General features: G+C 31.7%; 2 protein-coding genes across 2 annotated transcripts; both read right to left on the bottom strand.

Moving 5' to 3' along the window:
* Nucleotides 1–1,160: 1,160 nt before the first annotated feature.
* LOC105332362 (hemicentin-1) lies at nt 1,161–12,008 on the bottom strand. Its single transcript, XM_034447812.2, has 12 exons — nt 11,617–12,008; nt 11,251–11,517; nt 10,588–10,854; nt 7,365–7,634; nt 6,979–7,248; nt 6,512–6,775; nt 6,034–6,318; nt 3,029–3,328; nt 2,690–2,785; nt 2,537–2,555; nt 2,028–2,098; nt 1,161–1,511 (listed from the first exon to the last, which is right to left on the bottom strand). Exons 1-12 carry the CDS (start codon nt 11,873–11,875, stop codon nt 1,180–1,182), a joined length of 2,700 nt encoding a protein of 899 aa, XP_034303703.2. The 5' UTR covers nt 11,876–12,008; the 3' UTR covers nt 1,161–1,179.
* A 5,214-nt stretch (nt 12,009–17,222) lies between these two features.
* LOC105332364 (contactin-2) lies at nt 17,223–23,315 on the bottom strand. The gene is made up of 9 exons (XM_066077478.1): nt 23,090–23,315; nt 22,201–22,470; nt 21,805–22,068; nt 20,573–20,866; nt 19,633–19,932; nt 18,229–18,330; nt 17,980–17,998; nt 17,803–17,885; nt 17,223–17,521 (listed from the first exon to the last, which is right to left on the bottom strand). Exons 1-9 carry the CDS (start codon nt 23,256–23,258, stop codon nt 17,463–17,465), a joined length of 1,560 nt encoding a protein of 519 aa, XP_065933550.1. The 5' UTR covers nt 23,259–23,315; the 3' UTR covers nt 17,223–17,462.
* Between the last annotated feature and the right edge of the window lie 1,411 nt (nt 23,316–24,726).

Here is a 24,726-nt window from a genome sequence, read left to right as displayed (position 1 = left end):
TTTGGTTGACCATTAAACACAGCTTCGATAAATTAACCTCTAATTCTGACCTTGGAATTCAAGGTCGTTTGCGAATGAACCGATAAGAGTTGGATGCTGTGGTATCCGTTGCCCATGTACAATGATTTTCTTTCGGTAAAAATTGTTTTGTAAACACATTTATGCAATTCCATAACATTGATTAATGATTGAGATTACTAACACATCTTTTGTAGCATACATACAAAAAATTAAGGTAAAACATGTAATTATTTTTATGAAATGATTTACATTTCGTCATGTTGACAGTTTGAAATCATGAACTTTTATATCTAAAGGCGATTCTGGCAAAATTAGTCAAATTCTTAAAGTAGAAAGACTTTAGTATAATGAAAAAACTGATAAATAGCTTTGGTACGATTCTTCACAATGAAATAAAAGTGCAAGCTGCAAACCTTACCTCAAACAGTTTCATTACGGCGTCAATAAAAATAGCTTTAAAGTCATTAATAATTAACCCCATTTAATTTATATCACATACTGAAAACATGGTGAATTTATAAGTTAATGATATATATTGAAACAAACCTGTTATTTTTACAAAGATAAAGCAAAAAGTAAAAGAAAGCATCTGTTGTTATTTTAACATTATTTGATTGAAATATTAATTAAAAAAAAGCATCATTATAAATGAAATATAATAAAAAATAATTCATAACAAAACAAGAACATAATGATTGATTGAAATAATGTGTAAAAATAAAGGGGGGTAGATGGTTGTGACCATATTTTATATATATAACCTTTCAAAGAAGACCGCTGTATTAAGATATTTAAGAAATATTTCCGATAATTTAATTTTCTGTAATTTGCTGTACAAATTAAGTCCGTTTTACTTTAAAAATGATATTAATCTGTTCAAAATTCAAACATAACGTCTAGCGGATTAGAACGTTTTTGACGGTAGTGCATTGTGACGTGTCTTGCGACGTGCAAACCAGGTTATACAAATTTAACTAAAAATTTTCAATCCAATCAAATGCCGCTTTACAACCAGAATTAAATTATTGTAAAAATTTTATATTTTTGAGTTAAATTATATAAAATGTTACTTTACTAAACAATAGGTAAGAGCTAAACAAATCATTTTCAAAAACTTAAGGTTCATCTGTTGATTAAGGATATGCTTTCGGGGTTGCATTATGTTTTAGGTTTTGGTGGGACTAATGGTTTTGTTTTTGTCTCCTTGGAATTCTCTTTTTGTGGATAGCCTGCTCTTGTCACGCTGGTCTTCCCTCGATTAAGGTCATGGTGATCACAGGATAGGTCCTGTATGTTTTCATATACTCGCTCCCCTCTTATCGTTTTTGTGGGATTCGGCTCAGTAGATATTGACTTCTTCGTGTCACCTCCATCTAGCGATTTTAATTTGGAATAATTTGTTTTCCAACTGATTTCTTTCGGTACAACTTTAGTTTTGAAAGGGTTTAACTCGTTTGTCTTCGAATGTTTAGGAGTTTCCTCTTCATTCTCTGTAAGGAGGGAATTAACATATTTTAAAAAGATTAATACTTAAATATTCTTGGCAAATCAAACTTAAAACATATTTATTATGCTTTATGTCTACTTCAACAATAAAATGCTCTCTTTTGGTATTTAGGACAGTATGAAGATGGTATATATGTATAAAAGAAATAGCCAGAACGTCTTTAATGGAAATTTGAGTCTGAAATCATCATGATTATTTCATGTAGTCTGTGGTTTGTTTTTAAGTTGCGGAAGGTTTTCGATGTCGACAGATCAATAAACTGATTAGAACTTGATCGTGTAGATTTTAGCCCTACCATTTTCTATAGAACTAAGACTTACAGTTGGTTGTATTTAGAAATAGAGGGAAAATAAAAATAAAGAGCTATCATAATTATTAACCGTTGTAATTTGGTACCATTTTTGTATAAATTAAACAGAATAAGAACAAAATAGGATATTACAACGTGGATACAAATTACCCCTCTCAGGGTAAAGACCTCTAACCTTATATACATTACCTTGTTTTTCATAAGTGTCATATGTATGGTTGTTTACAATCGTATTCCCCAACTTAATTGAGTCATAAGACCTAAAAATGATGAAATTTGAACCTTTAACTTAAAGCAATATGAGCTGTATTTTTTAGAATTTTATTTTGCTGCAAAAACCTGCTAGTATGATATGTCAGCATATAACTTAAACTTTTATGATAAATAAAGTTTGAAAAAATAATTAACTTTTGTCAAAGGAAATATTTCTCTTCTAAGGAATAAAAAACAATTTAATTTTTGTACAGGACGACAATAATTCAATTTTGCTCCGAATAAGGCTTCTTAACGACCTTTTCCACAAAAATATGGCTAACAGAAATTTAAAAACCACGATATTTTTGTCCTTTTAGTGGAAAAGAACATTTTAGTAAAAAAAAAATTAAATATGAAAAATGCAGCTCATAATGCTTTAAGCTGAGGGAAGTATGAAAGAAAATACATTTTGGAGTTTAATTGGGATGAAACTCTGATGTTACCTCTTGGGGTCCTTTCTCACTATAAGAAAAATAATACATTGTTTTATTTTCAGTTCATCATTCCATTGATAAAACGTTATTTTTGTAGAAAATTATATACATCAAATCCCATTATATAGTAACTATGTTATTTTTTAAAGAAATCTATGAAACCTGTGAGGTACTTGTACGAGATAAAACCCGCTGCACCCACAGCTAGTAGTAGTAATGTTCCTAATACACTTCCTACAACTTTAGAGGAGGAACTTTCTGCAAAAGGAAAAACATACAAATGTCTGGGTTTTTTTCGTGAAATTAAGGACGCCAATTCTAAGTTTAATGAATGTTATACAGGGAACCGTAATTATTTTTTTCGAGGGAGAAATGCTTTTCTGACCGTCACTTACCATAAATAATACAAAAGCTTCTGTTAAGGTAGAACGTAAACTTTTGACGTAAATATATAATTACAATCTCTAGAGAGAAACACAAAGGTGATTATTGTATGAAAACCTTGGGATGTTTCCGTGGAGCAGTTGGTCGGTAAAGATGTTGAGGAACCGTAAGTGTTCGTCGTGAATACTCGGAAGAAGTATTGTGAACTGTCCTGTAGATTGTGCACGGATGCTTGGAAAATCTTCTCTTTGATGTACTCCTTAGTGACGTCAGATGCGTTAATAAATTTGACGTTATCAGTAGAGTACTGGACCAGAGAGTACTGCTTCTCATAACCAAAGTACGAGGACTGCCAGGTAACTAGAGCCTGTCCGTGTCCACAAGTTACCAACACCTGAGCAGCTGGAAATGGTTTACCTGAACAGAAACCAAGGAAGATTAAACCAGTAAAAATCTTCAAATTCATTTGCCTCCATAAAAACGAACAATTCTAATTCCATTACTTGTTCGTCAGTAGTTGTTACTGTAAATTCCTTATTTTACGCGCGTACCTAATTCCGGGATACCGCAGTTTTGTATCAAATTGCGAGAATGTAAAACCGCAATCGCGAAACTGTTAACCCTTTTTCTTAACTAGTAGTTCTCAGCCCTTAAAAATTAATTGCGAGATTTAAAAATCCGCGAAAGGCGCTTCTCGCAATTTTACGTGGATATTAATTCCTCGCGTTGAATTCGGAATCTTCAGTACCCTTTCTTCAAATTATGTAAAATAAATAATTCCTGAGTAAACTATACTTATAAAACAAAATTAATCTTTTCACCATAGGCTTTTTATAGTTCTATGCATTTATTTATAAAATCCAAAATATTTTCATATGCCTCAATGAAATCTTCCTAGTTTAAATACTGCTTAACGAGGCCGGGTCTAATTTGTTCTGCCCTAGATTTTTTAATGAATTTTTTTACATGAATTTCTACTGATATAATTATTATTTTAAGATAAACAAATACGACATTTACCACACCGTTTCTTTAAGGGGTCATCTCGAAGTTTGTAAATTTTTAAGATAGGACTCTATGGGATTTTGTTAAAATGTATCAATTTTGCACATTTTTTACAATTTTTTTTAAACTTCTGCCCTAGGGATTTCTTTTTCTGTTCTACATATTTAAGTTATTGCTAAAAGGCATCAAATGGTCAAATAAAAAACATTCTTTTACCTCCTAGTTTGTTCTTATCAAAGTTGTTTTTTATATGCCCAATTTCCCAGTTTGTCAGATAATGGATATTTTTATTTGACAAAGACGAAAATGGTGATCTTTATAGTATTATTTAAACATTCAAACATATTTTAGTAATAAATAGATATATAACATCACATATTAAGGGTCATTAATATAAAATACATTGTTACTGTTTTGAAATATATGAATTAAGCTATATTAAGGCGGGTTAAGAAAACGTGACAGAGGGCTAGGCTTGCTGAACCCTCAACCAGAGCCCAAATATAGCTTATACTTCGTGACATTTATGTTTATTCCACAAAATAATATCAATTTTACGCATCAAACGAGCTATTTTCTACAAATTTTTCTGAATATCTGCAGTTGAAACTATCACGCCATGGCGTTAACAAAACATAAAGATGACGTCACAATACAACTGAAAGCTGCGCGAAAGCGTGCTTACTCGTTCTGTACTCGGCCTCGTTAAATAAATATGTTCTTTGATCTATAATTCAGTTCTTCTTTTTATTATAAAGACATGTAGTTCCTTAAGGTGGAATGTCCCTCTGATAAGAGAGATAACTTCTGTAGAAAATATTATCACTTTGTTTCTGTTAACTCACAATTATTAAGGCATGTAACAACAAGGGAGGTGGTGCTGGGTCATAATTTATTTTGGAAGGCGATACACTTATTTAAATTCAGATATAGAAAAAAAATTGAACCCCAGGGCTTTTTTGAAGCAGGGGGCATAAAAGTAAAGAAAACTTTTACAAAATATTACAAGAAATTTATCATAATGATAAAGTACTTATTAGGCAATATCTACATGACTATTACTCCCCCTCCCCATCCCGATGGATTAATTTTTTTTTTTATAAATTTAACAAACTTTTATGTACTTGTTCAGTACATCTACAGGTGATGTTTGATGTTTAAGGCCAGAGAATATTTGGATGGAATGCCTTCTCTATCTATAGCTCATTCACAGAGCTGAATGAATTATAATTGGGAAAAATGTGACTAAGACAATTACAAATTCTATACTTAGTTATAATCGTTTAAAATTATAACATTTCAAATGTTTAAAATTTAATAAGGCTTTTCTATTCTGAGGGAGCAGATATGGGAAAACAAAATTTAAAAAACCCAATATCTCTTGATTCAAGACAATAAATCCCTATATTGATATCATACCAATTACTGGATGATTATTCGCTTGATCCCCTTGTTGTGTTATAGCAAAATGTATGCTCTGGTTTACATTTTTAGGATTTCTTGATATATGGATCCATTTACTATTATCTTATCCAAATTTGAAAACAGAAAAACTTTTTCTGAAAAGTTAAAAACTGTGGCAATTTATCATGCAGTGTATGTAAAACATGTATGTAAAACCTTCAAAAGTCTATGATAAAGAAAAATAACTCTTGCTGATTGAAGCAATTTTTGTTGCAAACCTATACAACGAAATGCTATTCTGAACTAAAATGCGGCGCTTCAATATGTTTTGTAATATGAAATGAAAATGTATATAACTATATATTATTTTCATATACATTTTGGATTTTTGATTTTATGCTGCGATGGTAAAATTTTGCCTTTTCTAATCACTATGTCTAGTTTTCTTCATATCATGATTAGACACATTATCAATTTTTGAAAAATCTAGCAGCGCTTCATCACTTCATTTTTGTTTCATATGAATCGATTAATATTGACTTTGATGAAAATCAATATGAAAATTTTTTGAAAATATATGACAAAATTAATAGCAGAGGGATATTACACCTTAAAAAGAAAATATCATATAATATGGATGTATAACGATATTCACTTTTGTCAAGGTTGAGGTATTATTTGCCTAAAGGTACTCGTTCATATATAATACATACCTCTGGGTATTATGCTGACGTATATCGTTTCTCTTCCATATTGATTTGCAACAGTCAGGACATATGTCATAAAATCACCCAACTGAAGATTTGACTTGGTTATTGTGATTGTGAATAAATTGGTTTCTGTAGCATCGATTCTGAGAGTGATGAGAGCGCCACTCGGAAAAATCAGTGAAGAGTAAGGTTGTGGAAAAGACAGGACTGAAATTTGTCCGTTCAGATATCGGTTGCTGCCTACCGTTACTTTCGCAGAACTTCCTCCTGTTGCTAGTCTCGGCGAACCTGTGTTAAAGTTAACAAATACAAACATCACAATTGTTATTCTGAAGTTCAAAAAATGTTGCTTGGTATACCTGTAAACTGTAAAGAAAATTATATATAAACCATAATTTTGTCATTCTGTTTTGTTTTGTTGTTTTTTTGTTTTTGTTTTTTTTTAAAAGACATGAGGATGAATTAACTTTAAGATACACACAATAGACGTAGAGAGAGACTGTTGTAGATTGGTTTGACTGTACGCCGTTACTGGCCACCACCATAAATGATCTAGTGTCTGTACACTTTGCCCTTGTGATGGTGTAGCTAGTGGTGCCATTAACCGATTGCTGCGTGGACACAAGAATGTTATCCCGGAACCAGGAAACATTGGAGGCGGGGTTACTGGTTACTGACGTCGTCAGCCAGGCTGATTGTCCCTCGGAAACCCTCAGGTTTTGGCCATGGGTAAATGAAGGCCCGTCTTAAAAAGAATACGTAAACACATTAGTTCAGCATTTTCTACATTACAGTAAGTAAACAAATTATTATGCCAATTGTTCTTTGAAAGGTTTAACAAATGTACGTATAGAATTTTAAAATCATAATCTTAAAAAACTCAAACGTTTGTTTATAATTTCAAATAGTGAATGCTTTTGAATTCTTGTAAGAAAAATAAATGCCTACACAACACATTTAGAACGAATAACTCTTGGTCTGTGCCCTTCCCTCCGTTTAAGTAGTTATTTTCTGCCACACAGGAGTACCTTCCACTATGACTTCTGCTTACATTCGAAAACACAAGTGCTGGCCCAGATCCCTTGAATTCGGAATCTCCTGATTTGGTCCAGTAAATAGTAGTAGAGGGTGGATTTCCTGCAATGACGTTACACGTAATTTGGACATGCTCTCCTTCCACGCGTTTGACGTTGGGAAGAGGCGTCACGAATGGGGGATCTAGGAAAATAACATGATCATGGTTTTTTGTGGGTTTTTTTTTTGTAATTTACATGAACTGTCACCGATTTAATTTAAAGAAATTGAAATAAAAAACTCAATATATATTTCCTTACATTGAACATTTACTGACAAGGTTTGAGAATCCTTGCCCTCCCCTCCTGTCGAGTAGGAGTTAACTGCTGTACAAATGTATCTTCCGGTTTCATTCCTGCTGATACTGTACAGCTCCAAATATGTACCATTTTGCCGGAAGTTATCATCTCCTAATCGTGTCCAGTAAAAAACATGGTTTGGGGGATTCCCGGGTGTCGCAGAGCAATAAACTTGGAGATCAGAAAATTCCGTTGGATAATGAACTTCTAATGGGTTTACAGATGGAGGGTCTATTAAGAGAGTGAAGATGATTTTGTACTTATAATCTGTGTATGAATTGCTGGAAACATTTCTTAATCCGATTTCGTTTTGTCTAAACGTGCATTTCAAAGAGGACTTAAGTGGAATTTATTTTGACTGATAAAAAAAATATAAAAAGTTTAAAGTATTTTGCCAATAAAGATGGATAAAATTGATATTTAGGATATAAAAACGTATTCACTATAGAACGAAATTCTCAAAGGAAATATTTTTTAATTTCCTTTTTGACGTGTATCTTGAATTAAAAGTTAGAGTGTACATTACAAAAAAAATTGATGTTTCATAGGTAGGTATAGTAAAATGGAAAAATGAATTTTCATCGTAATTTGACTAGCTAATTTGAAAACATACTATGACGTAGAATGAAATATATGGATTAAAATGAAAAACATTTCTTTGTCCATTTTCATCAGATAAAAATATGTATTTCACTATCAAACGAAATTCTTAAAGGAATTTTTTTTATTTCCGTTTGACATGTATCGGAAATTACAATTTAGCACCCAAATGCCAATAAGATTTTGCTGTTTCAAAAGTAGGTATAATAAAAAGAAAAAAAATTAAAATGGATTTTTGCTTCGTAACCTAATAAAATTCTATTAAGTATATTCAAAAATCAATTGATTTTTTGTCCATATTTAACTAAAAAAATAAGTTTCGGATAACGTTATCACAGATGTATTTAGGTTATTGAGTTTATAATCCACTGTTTTGATCAAAAGGAATTTGCAGTGACTTCCACTTTGCCTTCAATAAGAGGGCTAGATGAATAATAATCATATTTAAACATCTAAAGGAGATCTGATGGATACTTACTGACCATCCAGCCTATTTAATATAATTTGAAAAGTTTTAAAATTTGTAAAATGTTAGAAAGATTAGGACGCAACATGTAATAGTACCTAGTAGTTCCAATAAACCGAAAACAAAATAAATATAATATGTCACAACACTTCTTCTTAGATACTATCTGGCAGTTAAATGTCGTAGTATACTTTTCAAGATTCTTAAGGTTGTGCAAAAATTCAAACTTTAATTATATGGATCAATGGAGTATAAACATTTATACTGAAATATGTTCAATTATACTGATATAATTATTTCGGACATAACTAAGTAAATAGTCTATTCGGAATTCCGAATTTTAAGCATTTTAATATTTTTAAACCACTTGATAAAACTAATATAATAGAAGTTATATATAATAGTTATCTTACATTAAAGTAAAATATTGACAATTTTTTTTCTTGAAAAATGTATTTAAGGAAATTTGTTTAAGCTTTTGTAAGCTTTGATAAGAAGACCATTCTCGATCAAAATTATAATGAAAAATATAAGGAAGTAGATGTCCTTTTTTGTTTTTAAAAAATGTTAAATTGGTTGTAATAAGGTTTGCAAATTGTAACTTTAAAAAAATCTGAAATAATTAAGTTCGATGAAACGTGGTGTACTCTTTTGTACTATGTGAACAGGATCGTTTTTATTTAATCTGGATTAGTTAACGTAGCTCGCGGGTTTGCTGACGTCACAATAGGAATCGACGTAAAGAGTTGACCGTCATAGTAAACTCATAATTTTTTTTTTAAAATGACAAATGAGATATTTTGAAGTATAAAAGAAAATATCTTAAAAAGCTTATATGCGGTTTATGACTGTTTATACAAAGATTTATATCAAGTGCTGAAAATTTAAAGATGTCACATACATTGTCACATTTTGTGCTATAAAGATAAAGAATGAGTGTGCGTTAGAACTCTTCCATTTATAGTCATGTTTTAAAATAGAATGTATGCATTAACTTCGCTTTTTTTTTTTTTACAATTATAACTTCCGTAATCTGTACTACCGATTAAATTCTTAAATTTCTTTTGGCTTGAGATAACTGTTTTATACGATTACTTTCTTATAATGTCAGTAGTTGCCTGGCATTTTATTTTTGCATTGATTGACTCAGAGTTTCATTAAAACAAAAATAGCAATTTTCTGTATCTTTACAGCCTTACATTAATTGCATTTGATAACATTCACAATAATGTCTAATAAGCATTTACATGTTCTAAAATGTGTTAAACAGCTAGTCTTGTCAATAAATGCATTTCAATTTGGTGTTCTAAGAAGTAAGGAAATGATGACGTCAGGCTAACGTCGTAATGAAAATATAAGGTTTTGAGAAATCTTTTAAATCTTTAAAGTTTTTTTGCCAAAAATTGGCCGAGAGCACATACTGATATTTTTTTATGAATTGATTTATAATTATCTCCTCTGTTTTTGTGTTGAGTATGATTAATTTCGTCTGAATCGTTTAAAAGTTTGGAGCATAGTTTTGTAATGCGCTTCTGGGTTAAAATGTGCATTTTACTATATATTTCATTGAAATGGCGTTGCTTGATTTTATTAATGACACTGTATTTGAAACACAATAACATTATTACCGCGCAGACGAATCTTAAATAAATTTTAGAAATAAAACTATAAAACCTATGGATCATGTGGACAAATTTTCAAGGTAGGTTTTCTCACAAGCAGGTAAACCCATGAGCTACCTTAAATAATTTGTTTTTAATGTGATGTTTTGTTTTTGTGTTTGTATTTTGCATAAATGACTTGTGTCGTCATTATCATCTAGAGATTTAAAGAACATCAACAAATATATATATATATATATATATATATATATATATATATATATATATATATATATATATATATATATAACTGTTATCAAAACGACCAGAAAGTCTACGTCATTTCAATAGATATAATTAGTACAAAATCGTTCCGAGAATATTTCGGTCTATCAGTTCTGAACTCATACTTCGACATAGATACTCCATAGATCCAATTAATGACATTTTGGTGAACCTGGCCATTTTTAGTAAAATTAAAAGTAGATATTAATTTTTGAAGTTAACGTGTACTTGCATTCAACATCGACTGTGACGGATTGGTTATCCTCTCCGTGGGAATCGTCAAAGTACGTGTTTTGGGCCATGCAAACATATGTCCCGGATTGTGATCGCTCTATAGTGGACAAAACAAGACTAGTCCCTGACTGGTTGAAGCCGACGCCGTCTCTCATCCACTGTGTGGAGGTTTCAGCTGGGTTACCAGCAATGACGTTACAGGGAATGACGAGTGTTGTCCCCTCTACAGCTCTCAGTGTCTCAAATGGTTGTATAGAGGGCGGGTCTGCAAAATAAAAACGTTCAGCATATGTTATACTTGTACATAAAAGGGTTAAGTATATCTGTATTAAGGGACCGTGTTTTTTTTTATCGGACATCCAACGTTTCACAACACACAATTAGCAACGTAGTTATAACACTTAAACAACGTACTCGACAGACATCTAAAACGATATATAGAACGATCATTAATGACCATACCTCACATCGACAATACCATTTCCTTACCCTCTGCATTGCAATATGACATAATTTTCTTGTAATATTTCACCATGGAAATTTTAAAGCATAAGCTACATAACATATAAACATAAATAAAATTGACCTGTTATTAAAAATGAAAATCTGAAATGCTTTGAGAGGAAACTCAAATTTAGCATAAAAACCCTTATTGACTGACAATGCACATCTATTTGGATGGTGGTGTTTGCAGTCCCTCTATTCCCGCTGCTGTAGCTGTTCTCTGCATGACAGACGTATGTCCCTGAGTCTTCTATCTCTATGTTTGGAATCCATAGCATCTGTCCATCGTATCTGAACACTGAATCGGATTTTGTCCAGTAAACTCTTGTAGCTGTAGGTTCGCCCATAGTGTATGAACACGTGACGCTAAGATTGCGTCCTTCTATGGTTGTCTTTGTACTAATTGGCCAAACCATTGGTGGATCTAAATGAATATTGGTGTAATTATATAAGTGCAAAAAAATCTTTAATCGTTAGATATCTCATTGTTGCATAACAGCATAGAAAATGGGTTTTCACTTACATTCAACATCTAGAGTTGTGGTATTTTCTTGAACATCTCCTACGATGAAATTAAATTCACCGGCATCAGATGTCATTGTGTCAGTGAAACACACAGAAAAATTGGAATCCCTTTTCCTACACAAAAAAGTTCTGTTCCATGCGGTAGGTCTTACGTAACTTATCCCGTTTACAAAAGCACACAAGGAATCATTATTTCTTTGTATTGAAATTGAGTTATTGGAGTTCAGATTGATGAAGGTAATGCAGGTATCAGCCATTATCTCACTGATGATCCGGTTTTGGCAATCTACGACAAGGAGTACTGGATATATAGTTTAAGTGGGCAAGCGAAAAGATTTGAATACGTCTGGTATCAAAACTCACAATCACATTTCCTGCTTTGAAAATTATTTTAAAATAACTGAAGCCTTCAATTATACCTCCTACTAAGAAAATTGCATCTAAAGATATCATCTAATCAAAATGGCTATAATCAAATCGACCAAAAAACGGTTAAACTGAAAAAGTACTACTTACAAAGAAACGACGGAAAATATATCATTGTCAAAATCAGGAAAATGGAAATTTCCATCTTTAAGTTTTTATGGACGCTCTTTTCCTTGGTCATATATGCCAAGTTTTACTTTAATATTTTCCGCCCTACTGTCTACATGCTTAATTTATAATGAGAGAAAAAATCAATGCAGATAAGATAACCTACTACTTTTCGTTTTACATTATGTTTTCTTAAAACTTCCCTTCATATGTCACCAGACGTTTCTAGGTAATCTCTACCATAAACAAATTACGGTAAATTTAATTTACGCAGATAAATTTTACGCAGATATTTTTATTTGTTTATGACATGAAAGTCTATATTTCGTTCCTAAAAGGGAGTACAGTGATTATTTTTACAGTAGTCGCAGACAAAGGTTGACAACATAAAAGAGGGTAACTTAAAATGGTGGTATCTACTTAGCTTACAAGGGCTCGAGTGTGAGCAAAAGTTTTTGATTCTGAAGACAAATGCTTCTTTCAAACAGTCACAAATCTAAATTAAAAACAAGATTTTTTAAAACTAAAAACTAAAAGATCTTTTAAAAATTCTTTATATTTTCTTAGAAACATTTTATCTTAGAAGTAACAAAAATTTACTGAGCTTATTTAATGCGTACTACATGTATTAGATAATTTTATGTTAATTCTGACTAATCCAAGATATATTGCTGTGTCGTGCCACCGTATTTAATGAGAACCAACAGAAATGTTTCCATATTATTACAAGTTGTACAATTTGCATGCATTCAAAAGTATAATAAAATACTTAGTGAATTAAAATTTAAAAATTTCATATTTTTGATTATTTTCCCATAAAAAACCCTACCACACGAAAATAGTTCCTCGAAAAGCTTTTCTAGATCTTTTTTTATTATTATTATTTTCAATTAATGTTCTTTTATGAATAAAGTACTAGAATGTAATCTTTATGTGCCAATGTAATAAATATATTACTACTTATATTAAAAGTTATGAAAACGTGCACTTTGAACTTATATTGATTATAACATACGACGAATAAGGTACATTTAAAAGAAAGCAATAAATTAAAAATATAATTTTTTTTTAAAATCGATTAGCAATGTACAGTAAAGCTCGTATAGTATGAACACGGATATAGCGATATTTCGGATATAAGCGAAGCTCTTTTTTTATTCCGGGTAAAATTCTTAACAAATCTTTGCAAAATTTTACGGTAATAAGGAATTCGGATATAACGAATTTACGGATATAGCGAACTGGTTTTGAGTCCCGTAGAGGTGAATAATAACGAAATCTAACACTTTTGTAACAAATTTCTCTACAGTTTAAAAAATTTCACTTCCATTTAACGTAATAGTTTTAATGAATTTAATTTCATATAAGTTTTTCAATTCATTATCCGATTGTTAAAGGTGTCAAAGAAATGTATTTTTAAGCCCAGTTAGCAAATAAAATAAACATAGTCTTGTTAAAGAATACATATATGTGGTGAATTCGGTAATAGTTATTATTGCGAATTCGTTATACGGATATAACGAATTACAGATATTACGAAGTAAATCCACTGGTTCCTAAGACTTCGCTATAACTGTATTTTACTGTATATATTTTCTTTTGTGTCATAGGAAACGTTACAAGACGTATTGTCGGAGAAGAGCAAATAAAATATAACAGCTTGAACTATATTATTTAATTTGTGACGTTTCAAGGTAAAGAACAATCAAAAGATCGAAATACACCAGAAAGTCATTGTTTAATAGTTGTCTAACAGGGCTATATAATTTTATCAACATTGTGAATATTATATTTCATACATAGTACATGCATTGATATGCTCAACCATCACATATATTAACTACATATTGTTTCCTTACCCCGGGGCCCCCATCTGTACAATGTCCCATATTATTGATTTTTTTTTTTTGCGTTAAACATATTTACAAGTAATTGATATGTTTATTGTTTGATGTGTATCTGGACTATAGATTTCAATTGTTTAGAAAAAAAAAAAGAAAATATTTTACCAATAGAATACTCTCTTTGATGATTCACGCAGGTATTTAGTTAGAGATATTGCAAAAAAAACATTCAGTTCAGTCCTGTTAGATTCTAAAAAGTCACAATCGGCTTGCTTAAGAAATATAGGAGAATAGTGGATATATATCTATCCAATATTTAGTCACAATGCAGTATTTGATGAAGGGTGACCCTGGATTCCAATAAATGAAAAATACATCCACATAGTGAGTATCTATCATCGGCTTAGATTTGATTTAGAAATAATAAATATATTAGAGATATTTCAAAAATTTGCATAAAGGGTTGAATTCAGATTGTTTTCCACACCGTCTTGGTTATGAAAATATTTTGAGTTGTATCTCTGTCTTTTCAGTGCACTTACACCTTACATGTAACACGTTCTATTACTTTAAACCTTACATATTTCGTGTTTTCTACGTATGACAGCCCAGTGTACGGGAATTTTATATCCATTCTATATTTAATTATCATCTTTGTATATCAAAATCATTGTCAGTTTCATTTATCACATGCATACAATATGTTTGATGTTCTCCCCACGAATTTAAAGTGCATTTTTAAATGCAAACAATTAAAACAGTACAGAGAAGCCCATGTGCCATGTCCCTTACCCATACATTTGTAAAGTTTCATAGAATATTATATTTACATATGAAAAAATAAGCCGTTTCACTGCAAATGGGCTTAGTCCTTGAAATTTATGGAAATACATGTATGTTTTATATTGTGAATGATAACAAACATTTACTACAGATATAAATTTTGTTTACCATAATTATCAAGTGATCAAATAATTACTGTAAGTATTAATTAGGTAGCCATACCAATCAAAAATCAAACTAATATGTCAATTATAAACGAATCTACGAAATTATAATCTTGTTTTCATCCCCCAACATTTAATTTATACAAATAAATTAATTTTAAGTAAACCACAACCATGTAACTCATTCTATGTAATGGCTGTATAGTGGGTCTTTCTCCTTAACCGACAATAGGTTTCTACTTTACGTGTTCGGTATGGATTGATGATTTACATGTACAAGTACATTAGAAACAAAAAGTAAATTGCAAATTCCCGAGTCTCTGTGTCGGTCTAAAGGACAGTGGTGTATTATAAATCCCCCACTTGACGCAATGAAAAAACTTTCTTAAAAGGATAAATTTTCATTCTTTTTTATTATTCATTTATTCAGGTGGATGGGTCAAAATTAATTAAAACTTTATTTATAATTGTCATGCTAGAAGAATTATTCAAACTGATTGATATGTGTCAACGTAGCTCAGAGTGATAGGTGGAAGATTATAGATAGTATCTCTCGGATAAGAGGGTGTTCTAATAAAGTGACGAATGAAAAAAGGAATGAAGAATGACAACAAAGACTGGTTATAACATTGATAAAAGACCCAATGGCCCCATTCCTCAAGTGAAGACCAAAGTCGCTGATCTAAGTATTGAAATAGCTTTACAATATTGTAGCCCCTCTCTTCCCCATGAAATTATTAGAAACTGTATTTGTATAAATAATATTATTCTGTTTACCAATATCTTTTAAAATTCTTTAAAACTGTTCAAGTTTAGTTTCCTTTCAGATATATGTTTCATAAACATAAATGTAAAATACAACTAGGCTGAAGCTAGAGACTTATAAATCTTTATGGTCTCCTGAGTACCATAGCCCCTACACAGACCTGTGGGAATCTCGTATATGCTTTGAAGCTTCCGGTTGGAGTCTAAACCTTAGCCTCCGGAGCAAAAGAATCTAAAAGATTGGAGAGGTTTTCCTTCCTTGCCTGGACTCCTGCAACAAAGACTATGCAATATATGACCTTCTCAGTACCCCTAGGCCTGTCCAAGGTGTCATGAAATTTAATTAGACAGCTTTATAGTCATTAAATAGTCATTTTCTATTCAAGAACCTCAATTAAAATCATCTTTTTGTAAGTTCTATGGTCGAAACAATGACCTTGTCAGCAAGTACGATATTTCATTAAGACACATGCCGAGTGACGTTTATACCATATTTTATATACCGGACTGACTACCGTTTCTTTCGTTTTCATGATCATGACAATGAGCACATGATGGTAGCGACCGGTCGGCAGGGGATAATTACTCCTCCTAGACACCTGAACTCACATCTGTCTTTTTAGTTTTTGGTAAAGACCTTTGTGTTCTCTTTAAATATGCAGTCAAATAGTATTCAGTTTCAGAAGAATAAAAGAAAAATATAATGAAACATAAGAATGATATACAGTATCACTATACATGTATAGTTATTGCATAAATGTTCTGTAAACATGCAGATTTATTCATCAAGAAAAATCATATTTCTCGCATCGTGCAATGAACTTCTTATAATACCGAATAACATATGATTATATTAAATAAGTTGAGTTCCAATAGTTTTTCGACTTCTTCGAAAGCAATTAGGTCGTAAATATTTTATTTTCTATGTTAGTTTTTGTTTTTACTCAAAAAATTCAATCATAGAAAGTTAAATTGTAGGTGAAAACCTAGTAAATTGCAATAACTTGTGTTCGAATCCTTTGTATATTACATATACAATAAAATATGTTCAAATAAAACTAAATTCTAATTATTTTTATATAAAGTTAATTAAATCAATTTAATATTTTAGATTTAATCATATTTGTCTACATCATATTCTTATATCGGCTTTTTCTAACGATTAGAATGAAAAATCCCGAGATTTTCAAATGTGTGGAATACGTTATTTATTTCCCGGGAGACACAACGTTTTCTTCATCCTGTCACGTGATTTTCGAGACCAATCAAATTATATAGTATTATCATATTGCAGTATTATTAAAATGTGAATTTTTTATAACCGGAAAAAATGATAGATACTTTTTTTAAAAAATGTGACCAGAAAAGCTCGCTTTAGCTCTTTGCTTAAGAAAGCAAAACATACTGTGGTATCATCAGTATTCATTGAGCACCAATTCTCGTGGATTTCATTGTTCAATCGATCAACGTGATCAAATGTTATACCGGTAAAAAATACGATATCAGAAAACGCATTGTATAGATAAGGCTATTGTTTACGAAGTACAAGTAACATAAAACATGGAATTTTAATAATTCCACGAAATGCCTACAAAGTGGTAAAACAACAGTGCTTGTTACAATAGCAAATACAATTAAAAGATATCTTGATATGTTAACATTTATCAGTGAGTAAATTATGATTATCTTTGGAGCTAGTGCTGTAAGAAGGTTCTTTCTTGGTGGACCAACGAGTTTGATTCTTTAACCCATTGCTATCTTCTTGCCTGATTGTGCTGTTGGCGCTTTTTTTTCTTCCTTATATTACAACATCCTAAAATTAAAACATAATGCAACAAGTGAAGGCCCCTGAAAAATTTCATTTGATGCTGAAAAGAACATTAAGGTTTCTAAGGAATATCGTTAGGTTTTGTGATTTTTTTTCGCTTTTTCAGCAATCAGAAAATGTATAAAAAATAACCCAAAAAAATTGCATTAACAATTTGCCTTTGCATGTACCTCAGATAACAGAATAGAGAACTTTATTTTTTAACTCATGAACATTTAAACATTTTGCAATTACAAAAATCCAAATAGATAATGAGTATAACTTACTGCGAAAGCAGTTCTTTTTATTTGGTGTTGCGTATTGCTCATATACTTGATTGTCAATTGCATTTACAAACTCTCGTGGCGGTCTAAAACAATTATTAAAAACATGATATGTCTGAGTTGGAAAACTTAAAAAATGGATCTATCATTGGTTTATAATAAAATATAAACATATCTTACCTTTCAGAAAGGTTTTTCACTAGAAATAGATGTTAAAAAATATATGATTATTGAAATACATGTACCATTATGTTGATATGTCTTTAACTTTCTTCATTTAAGTAATGATATGCACCAATAATTACCATCTTGCAATAAATAGTTATACATTTTTTACTAGTTTTCGATTATACAAAGATATTAAAACTTATTTTGTTAGTCAGCTACACAATATATTGACTACAAAATGTATTTAAAAGTCTTCGAAACCTTTATGGTATTTGTAAGAGATGAAAACAAGCCCAGTGACGGCTAAAAAGAGAAGAACTATCAGAATGCTGCCGACAATTATGGATGTCGAGGTAAAACTTTCTGTAATGAAACAAAAATACAAATGACCCACGCTATATTTTACATAAAAATGGACGTGTCTCAAGACGCTGTGAACATATTTCTTATTGTAGGAAGCAGCTGTTTTATGGGGGGGTTTTTGTCCGCATCCGTATGAATTCATCTTCGCTAGCCAAGGGTTTTCGGTCCACTTTGCTCCCCATAAACCCTTGGCGGATTTCATTACGAAAACTCGGTGATGTGGTGGCGCTACCTAGCGAGCAACTTTAGTTGCGCCCCTTACACATTTACATTTTAATCGAATTAAATAACGGGTTATATACACACTAGTGACACTACGACATTAATATAGCTTGAAAACATGTTGACTACCGAATATCGGAACATAATTAACGATGCTATTAAATACGAATTAAGTTATAACTTAGGGAAAGCACGGAATGTTTTATACCTAGTGTTTTGCAAGGACCGTATACCGGGAGTGAAAAAGTCGCCGATTTATATGAAAGCTTTCATGCCATAAAACCAGGTATCGTTGTCGTGCATATTGCGGACCAAAGAAATTAAATAAAACAGAGCTCACTGAACCTTTAAAAGCAATAACCATAAACAGGAACGTATATACTTACGGGTTAGGCAACTCCTACATTCGCCATGTTTACTTCCTATGCTATCACGCGAGCCTTGACAAGTTTGTAGAACTATGTTCAATCCCAGTAAAAAATATTGGTTTTTAAAGCGATCTGGTTAGACCATCGTTGGGGAGGCAATGTACTCGAGAACTGTTAAAAGCACCGAATGTTTTACCAAAGATCACACATGTGTTTTCTTTTAAAGTTTATATTTACAAGCACTGCGATTGGATCAGCTACTCGCAGCTGCAGCCAATCATAAAACGGAGCTTGTCACTGAGTTTTCGTAATGAAATCCGCCAAGGGTTTATGGGGAGCAAAGTGGACCGAAAACCCTTGGCTAGCGAAGATGTATGAATTGAATAAACAGCCAATATTCATGACTGCAGTGTTATTGCTTAATACATGTAATATGGTAAATAATTTGAGCATATAATTGAGGAAATAGATGATATCTGACAAAATGGGCAGGACAATTTACGTAAGAAAAATTACCATCTTAACAATTCATTTTTTTACTTAGTACTTTTCATTCAGGCCAAAATGTTTTAGTTTGAATTCGTCTATGTGAATATTTAAGAAATGAACACTACGTTGATTATCTTATGCCTTCGTTACCAAAATCGAAAAAATTAACCAGCATAAACGTTGTACGTTTCAAGGATAAAATAAGATGATTAAAAACAGAAACCTTGGGTTGTCCCCGTGGAACAGTTGGTAGACATCGACGACGAAAGACCATATCTATTAAAAGTATTCACTCGAAAATAGTACACAGATGAGTCCTGTAGATCGCTGACTGTTATCTGAAGTATCTCTTGTTTGTTATCCTCAGCAATGTAGTCAGACCCGTTAACAAATTTGATGTTATCAGTAGAATACTGGACATAGGAGTACTGTTGTTCATAACCAAAGTATGAGGACTGCCATGTTATGAAGGCATCCTCGTGTCCACAATTTACTTTTATTTGGGCTGCTGGAAATGGCTTACCTATTAAAATTTTAAAAAAAAACAATTTTTTTCTGGCCACCAAAAGTTGGTCACCTATATGGTATGAAATTAAAGAATATGTGCGTTTCTGCAGAGTTACTGTAAACGTCTAAATCAACCAGACTTTCTGTCTCTACACAACGCAACTTTGTCAAAAGAGAGCATTATGTTGAAAAAGAACAATTCTAAAAAATGTTTGAAAGAAAAACTAAAAACGTGTTATTGAAGTCAATGGTATTTTTTTCTCTGCATTTAAATCATTTTCAATAAAGAGAGAATTCAATTAAAAGGATAATCTTTTTTGCGATACGTATTTTAAACTTTGTATAATCATGTATAAATCGGCTGATGTACACTAGTCTACTATGTTCATATGTCTTATAGTGGAATATCCATGATTGTAAAACTTGACCTTCATTTTAAAGATTTTTTCTCAGAAAAACAGATGGGTAGCACCCGTTCTTATGACCTTCCGTCAATTTTCTTGTGTGAGTAATATGATATGTATGCAAACAGAAGAATGTGTTACGGTTATTGGTTTACATTTGTTGTTTTAAATGTGTTTAAGGTTCAATTTTTGATATTTATATACAATGTAACAACCATGATGTTCATATTAAGAAACTCGATTACTACATACTTTTTGGAATTATGTTGATGTCAATCTTTGTACCGCCATATTGGTTTGTAACATCCAAAACATATTTCCCAAAAACATTCGGCTGAGCATTTGATCTGATCAGCATGATAGTAAATAAGTTGTCTGCCTTGGTTTCGATTCTGAGAGTAATCAGGGTGTTCAGAGCACCATTTTGAAGTGTCAGAGAAGCGTTGGGTTGTGGAAAAGACAGCACCAAAACATGTCCGTTCAGATAGCGGTTACTGCCTACGGATAGTTCTACAGAGCTCCCACCTTCAGCCAGTCTCGGTGAACCTGCGTTAGTGTGGAAAAAAAAAAGATTATGAAACGTGATCGTTTGTTGCATTCTTATTCATCAGCTTTCATTGCAACTTTCGTTGAAACTCATCCGAAATTACACGTGCAAACCCACCGAGTTCTTTTGGACATTGATTTGAGTGTCAGTTGATTGTAATAACCGTCGAAATAAAGCTACAGTGAGATTGAATCACTTTTGGAAAAGATTTGTAATTTTAAGTTATATGATGACTGTAGCCATATTATGTATTCATAGAGAGTGCATCTTAAAAAATGTACTAATGCTATTTAAGGAATGAGTTTTATTCACTTCATATATTGCATTGATATCACATAACTTGGTGCAGTTTACGTTTTATAAACCGCGAAGCAGTTAATAAAAAAGCATAAAATGTGCTAAGTTATGTCATTCTCGTATAGCATTGGTAGAAATTAAATTTATTCCTTATAATTTAATTTTCTACTACTAAAATCAGAAAATAATCAAGGCTCATTATTTAGTGATATGTCATTAATTTGTACAAAATTTAAACGTAACATCAAGCGTATTAACAGTTTTGCACGCGCGTCGTATTGTGACTTATGCAAGTTATGTTATACGATACAAATAATTTGTTTAGCCAATCAAATGAGTCGTTACAACCAGAACTTAATCATTAGTTCTTGAAGCGAGGCCGTTTGCTCGCGCTACGGTATTTACATTTCCCTACAATGGCGTGCCTGTGAAGCAGAAGGAAACCAATAATTACGTGTTTGGTTAATGAGTACTTGTAATTTTCTTGTTTTCCTTTTCCAACCGGATTTATTTACTTTTCAACACCTTATTTTTTCAAAAGTTTGTCTTATAATATAAAAGAAAATCGTGTAGAAATTCCGGTTTTTACGTCACTATGTATCTTTGATTGAAAGAACAAAACAAGGTATGAAATACACACAGTAGACATAGAGAGAAACTGTTGTAGAGTGGTTTGACTGAACGCCGTTACTGGCCACCACCAGGAATGGTCCAGTGTCTGTACACTCTGTCCTTGCGATGGTGTAGCTAGTAGTGCCATTGACTTGCGGTTGAATTAACAAAAGGACGTTGTCTTTGAACCAGGAGACGTTGGAGGCGGGATTACTGGATACTGACGTCGACAACCGGGATGATTGTCCCTCGGAAACCCTTACAGTTTGGCCAGTGGCAAGGATTGGACCATCTAAAAATGTTATGTTACAAAATTGAAGAATCATTTTAGCAACACGCTGATTATTATGTACATAAAAAGTGATATAGTAAAGGGTGTTAATTGTGAACACCTCAAAATCATGTAAGTTATGTAAATGCCTACACAACACATCGAGTAGGAATGATTGTTGGTCAATGCCCTTTCCTCCAATTAAGTAGTTATTTTCTGCAACACAGGAGTAAATTCCATTCTGAGTTCGACTTATATTTGGAAACACAAGTGAAGAACCTGATTGCCCGAATCCTGAATTTCCGGATTTGGTCCAGTAAACGGTAGTAGAAGATGGATTTCCTGCAGTTACGACGCATGTTATCTTAACATGATCTCCTACAACATGTTTAACGTTGGGGAGAGGTGACACCACAGGAGGGTCTGTAATAAAATAATAAAATAACATAATTGTCTATCTATATTAAGATGATGAATAAAAAGTTGTCATCAGTTAAATTTCATATTGAAAGATTTTATACCACAACACATATGGACTAAAGTTATTTCTTTAATCTGTTATATTGTTCATCACTTGAAATGTAACAAAGTAAATAAGTTTTAATTTCCATTAAATGATCATTATTGCATAATTTATTATATAGTGTTTGTTGTCAAAAAATGCTATCATATCTCAAACTGTCTGATTTTAAAATTTACTAAGACGTGTTATTAGAGAGAAATTATAATTGAAAAAAGACTTTATATTATTTTGAGGCATTAAAACCTTATAAACTATCAAATTCTCCATGTTTACAACGTACATCATATATTTACAATATATTATTATCATATAAACATTGTTTACATAGATTTTCGAAGCCAAAACAGCCAAAACAAAATGGGCAAATTATTTAAATTTCGAAATGAACAAAAGTTAATTACAAAATCATAAACAATTTTATAAAGCAAAACAAAAAAGAGAGTATCATTATTTTGATGTCATAATTGCCTTTAATCCAATTAAAGACTATAAAACGTGAAAAAAGTTTCATTTACTGACATTGTACATCTATCTCGATAGTGGCATTTGCTTTCCCTTTATTCCCGCTGCTGTAGGTGTTCTCTGCAAAACATGTGTATGTCCCAGAATCTTCTCTCCCGATAGATGGAATCCATAAAAACTGACCATTGAATCTAAAGTCTGAATCAGTCTTAGTCCAGTAAAACATAGTAGCAGGAGGTTTTCCTGAGATGTAGGAACACGTGACATTTAGGTTTCGTCCTTCAACCGTACCCGATAGCCGTACATAGGGTGGATCTATATGTTTAAATGCGTGAATTAAAATGAATATAAATTACACTTTTTAAAAATAACAAGGATATTTTATCAAGTTTATACGATTTTTATTTTTGGTGCAGCCAAACAATGAAGAATCGACTTTTTATTTGCTACCTATATTCAACTTCTAGTGTTGTTGTGTTCCTTTGAACGCTTCCTACGATTAGATTAAAAACACCAGCATCAGACGTCATCGTGTTTGAGAAACACACCGACAAAGTTGAATCACGTTTGTCACAGACAAACGTCCTGTTCCATGCACTTGGCCTTGGAAAAATTTCTCCGTTTATAAATACGCATAAGGAGTGTATGTATCTCTTTATGTACATGACGTCAGAAGACTTTGGTTTGGTAAATTTGATGCAAGTATTAGCATTAATCTCACTGATTATCCGATTTTGACAATCTAAAACGATAAAGAAAGAAGTTTAGTCCATTGTAATTTCACGTGTTTTGCTTGAGCTGATCAGAAACCAGCCTTGCGGTCCAAACATTTTTTCGCAGCAAACATTTTTCTTACATTTATGTATAAAAAAGTGAATAACCATGGGGTTGCGTTTCTTCATTTTTGGAAGCATGTAAAAAATTATGTAAAAGGAACGAAATTAACAGTTAAATTGAGGTCACATAATATTACCAAAATGAAAAGTATAAAAACGTACAATTTCTCATCGCTTTATACAACCATTCTTCATGACAAACTAAATTCTTGGCTTTTGATATCATTGACTGATGTTTCTTCAAGAAAACTCAAAAGTTTTTCTAACATGTGATTGGAAATCTACAAAATTATTTGTTAAAAACCATTCTGGCTGCACATATGAAAGAAAATTCATAAAGATACAAAGGGTTATTAATTCTTACATATATGTAAAAGAAAACAAGAGATGCATGAAACAGGACCTGATTTTAGGTGTACATAATGATGATAGATTTTAGACAAGAAATATATAAAAGACATTATGCAATGCTTACAGCACCTGAATTGATACAGGCCAATACGTTTCTGTTATTAAGGAAACACTGTTATCTTTTCAAAATCATGTTATAATAAACAACAATTCAGCAAACAATAAAATACTAGTACGTTTATTACCTGACGCGATACCTATTCCGTGATTTTCCCAAACCCATATATTGTTTTGAAATAAGGAAATCGTTTTTTAAGCATTATGGAATGATTATATTCGGTCGGACGTGATCAAATCTAATAAAGTCCGAAGGTATTTATGATAGATAAAATCATATAGGGAAAAACGATCATAAAAGGTGTCTATAAAAATGTACCGTTCCTATTCTTCGTATCAGTGAAATTCGAATCGGAATACGACGACTCTTTGAAAGTTTTCCTTCTTACG

This window comes from Magallana gigas, chromosome 2 (genome assembly GCF_963853765.1).
Source record: "Magallana gigas chromosome 2, xbMagGiga1.1, whole genome shotgun sequence".
NCBI classification, from domain to species: domain Eukaryota; kingdom Metazoa; phylum Mollusca; class Bivalvia; order Ostreida; family Ostreidae; genus Magallana; species Magallana gigas.
This window is presented reverse-complemented; position numbering and strand designations above follow the sequence as displayed.

Excerpts from the sequence above, each read along its gene's own strand:
- LOC105332362 (XM_034447812.2), bottom strand. The coding sequence starts at position 11,875 with ATGGCTGATACCTGCATTACCTTCATCAATCTGAACTCCAATAACTCA. Across the intron at positions 7,635-10,587 it reads CGTCACAGTCGATGTTGAAT|ACCCTCCATCTGTAAACCCA; the intron begins GCAAGTACACGT and ends CTCTCTTAATAG. Across the intron at positions 7,249-7,364 it reads CTTGTCAGTAAATGTTCAAT|ATCCCCCATTCGTGACGCCT; the intron begins GTAAGGAAATAT and ends TTATTTTCCTAG.
- LOC105332364 (XM_066077478.1), bottom strand. The coding sequence starts at position 23,258 with ATGTTTTACTGGACTAAGACTGATTCAGACTTTAGATTCAATGGTCAG. Across the intron at positions 22,471-23,089 it reads TATCGAGATAGATGTACAAT|ACCCTCCTGTGGTGTCACCT; the intron begins GTCAGTAAATGA and ends ATTTTATTACAG. Across the intron at positions 22,069-22,200 it reads ATTCCTACTCGATGTGTTGT|ATGGTCCAATCCTTGCCACT; the intron begins GTAGGCATTTAC and ends TAACATTTTTAG.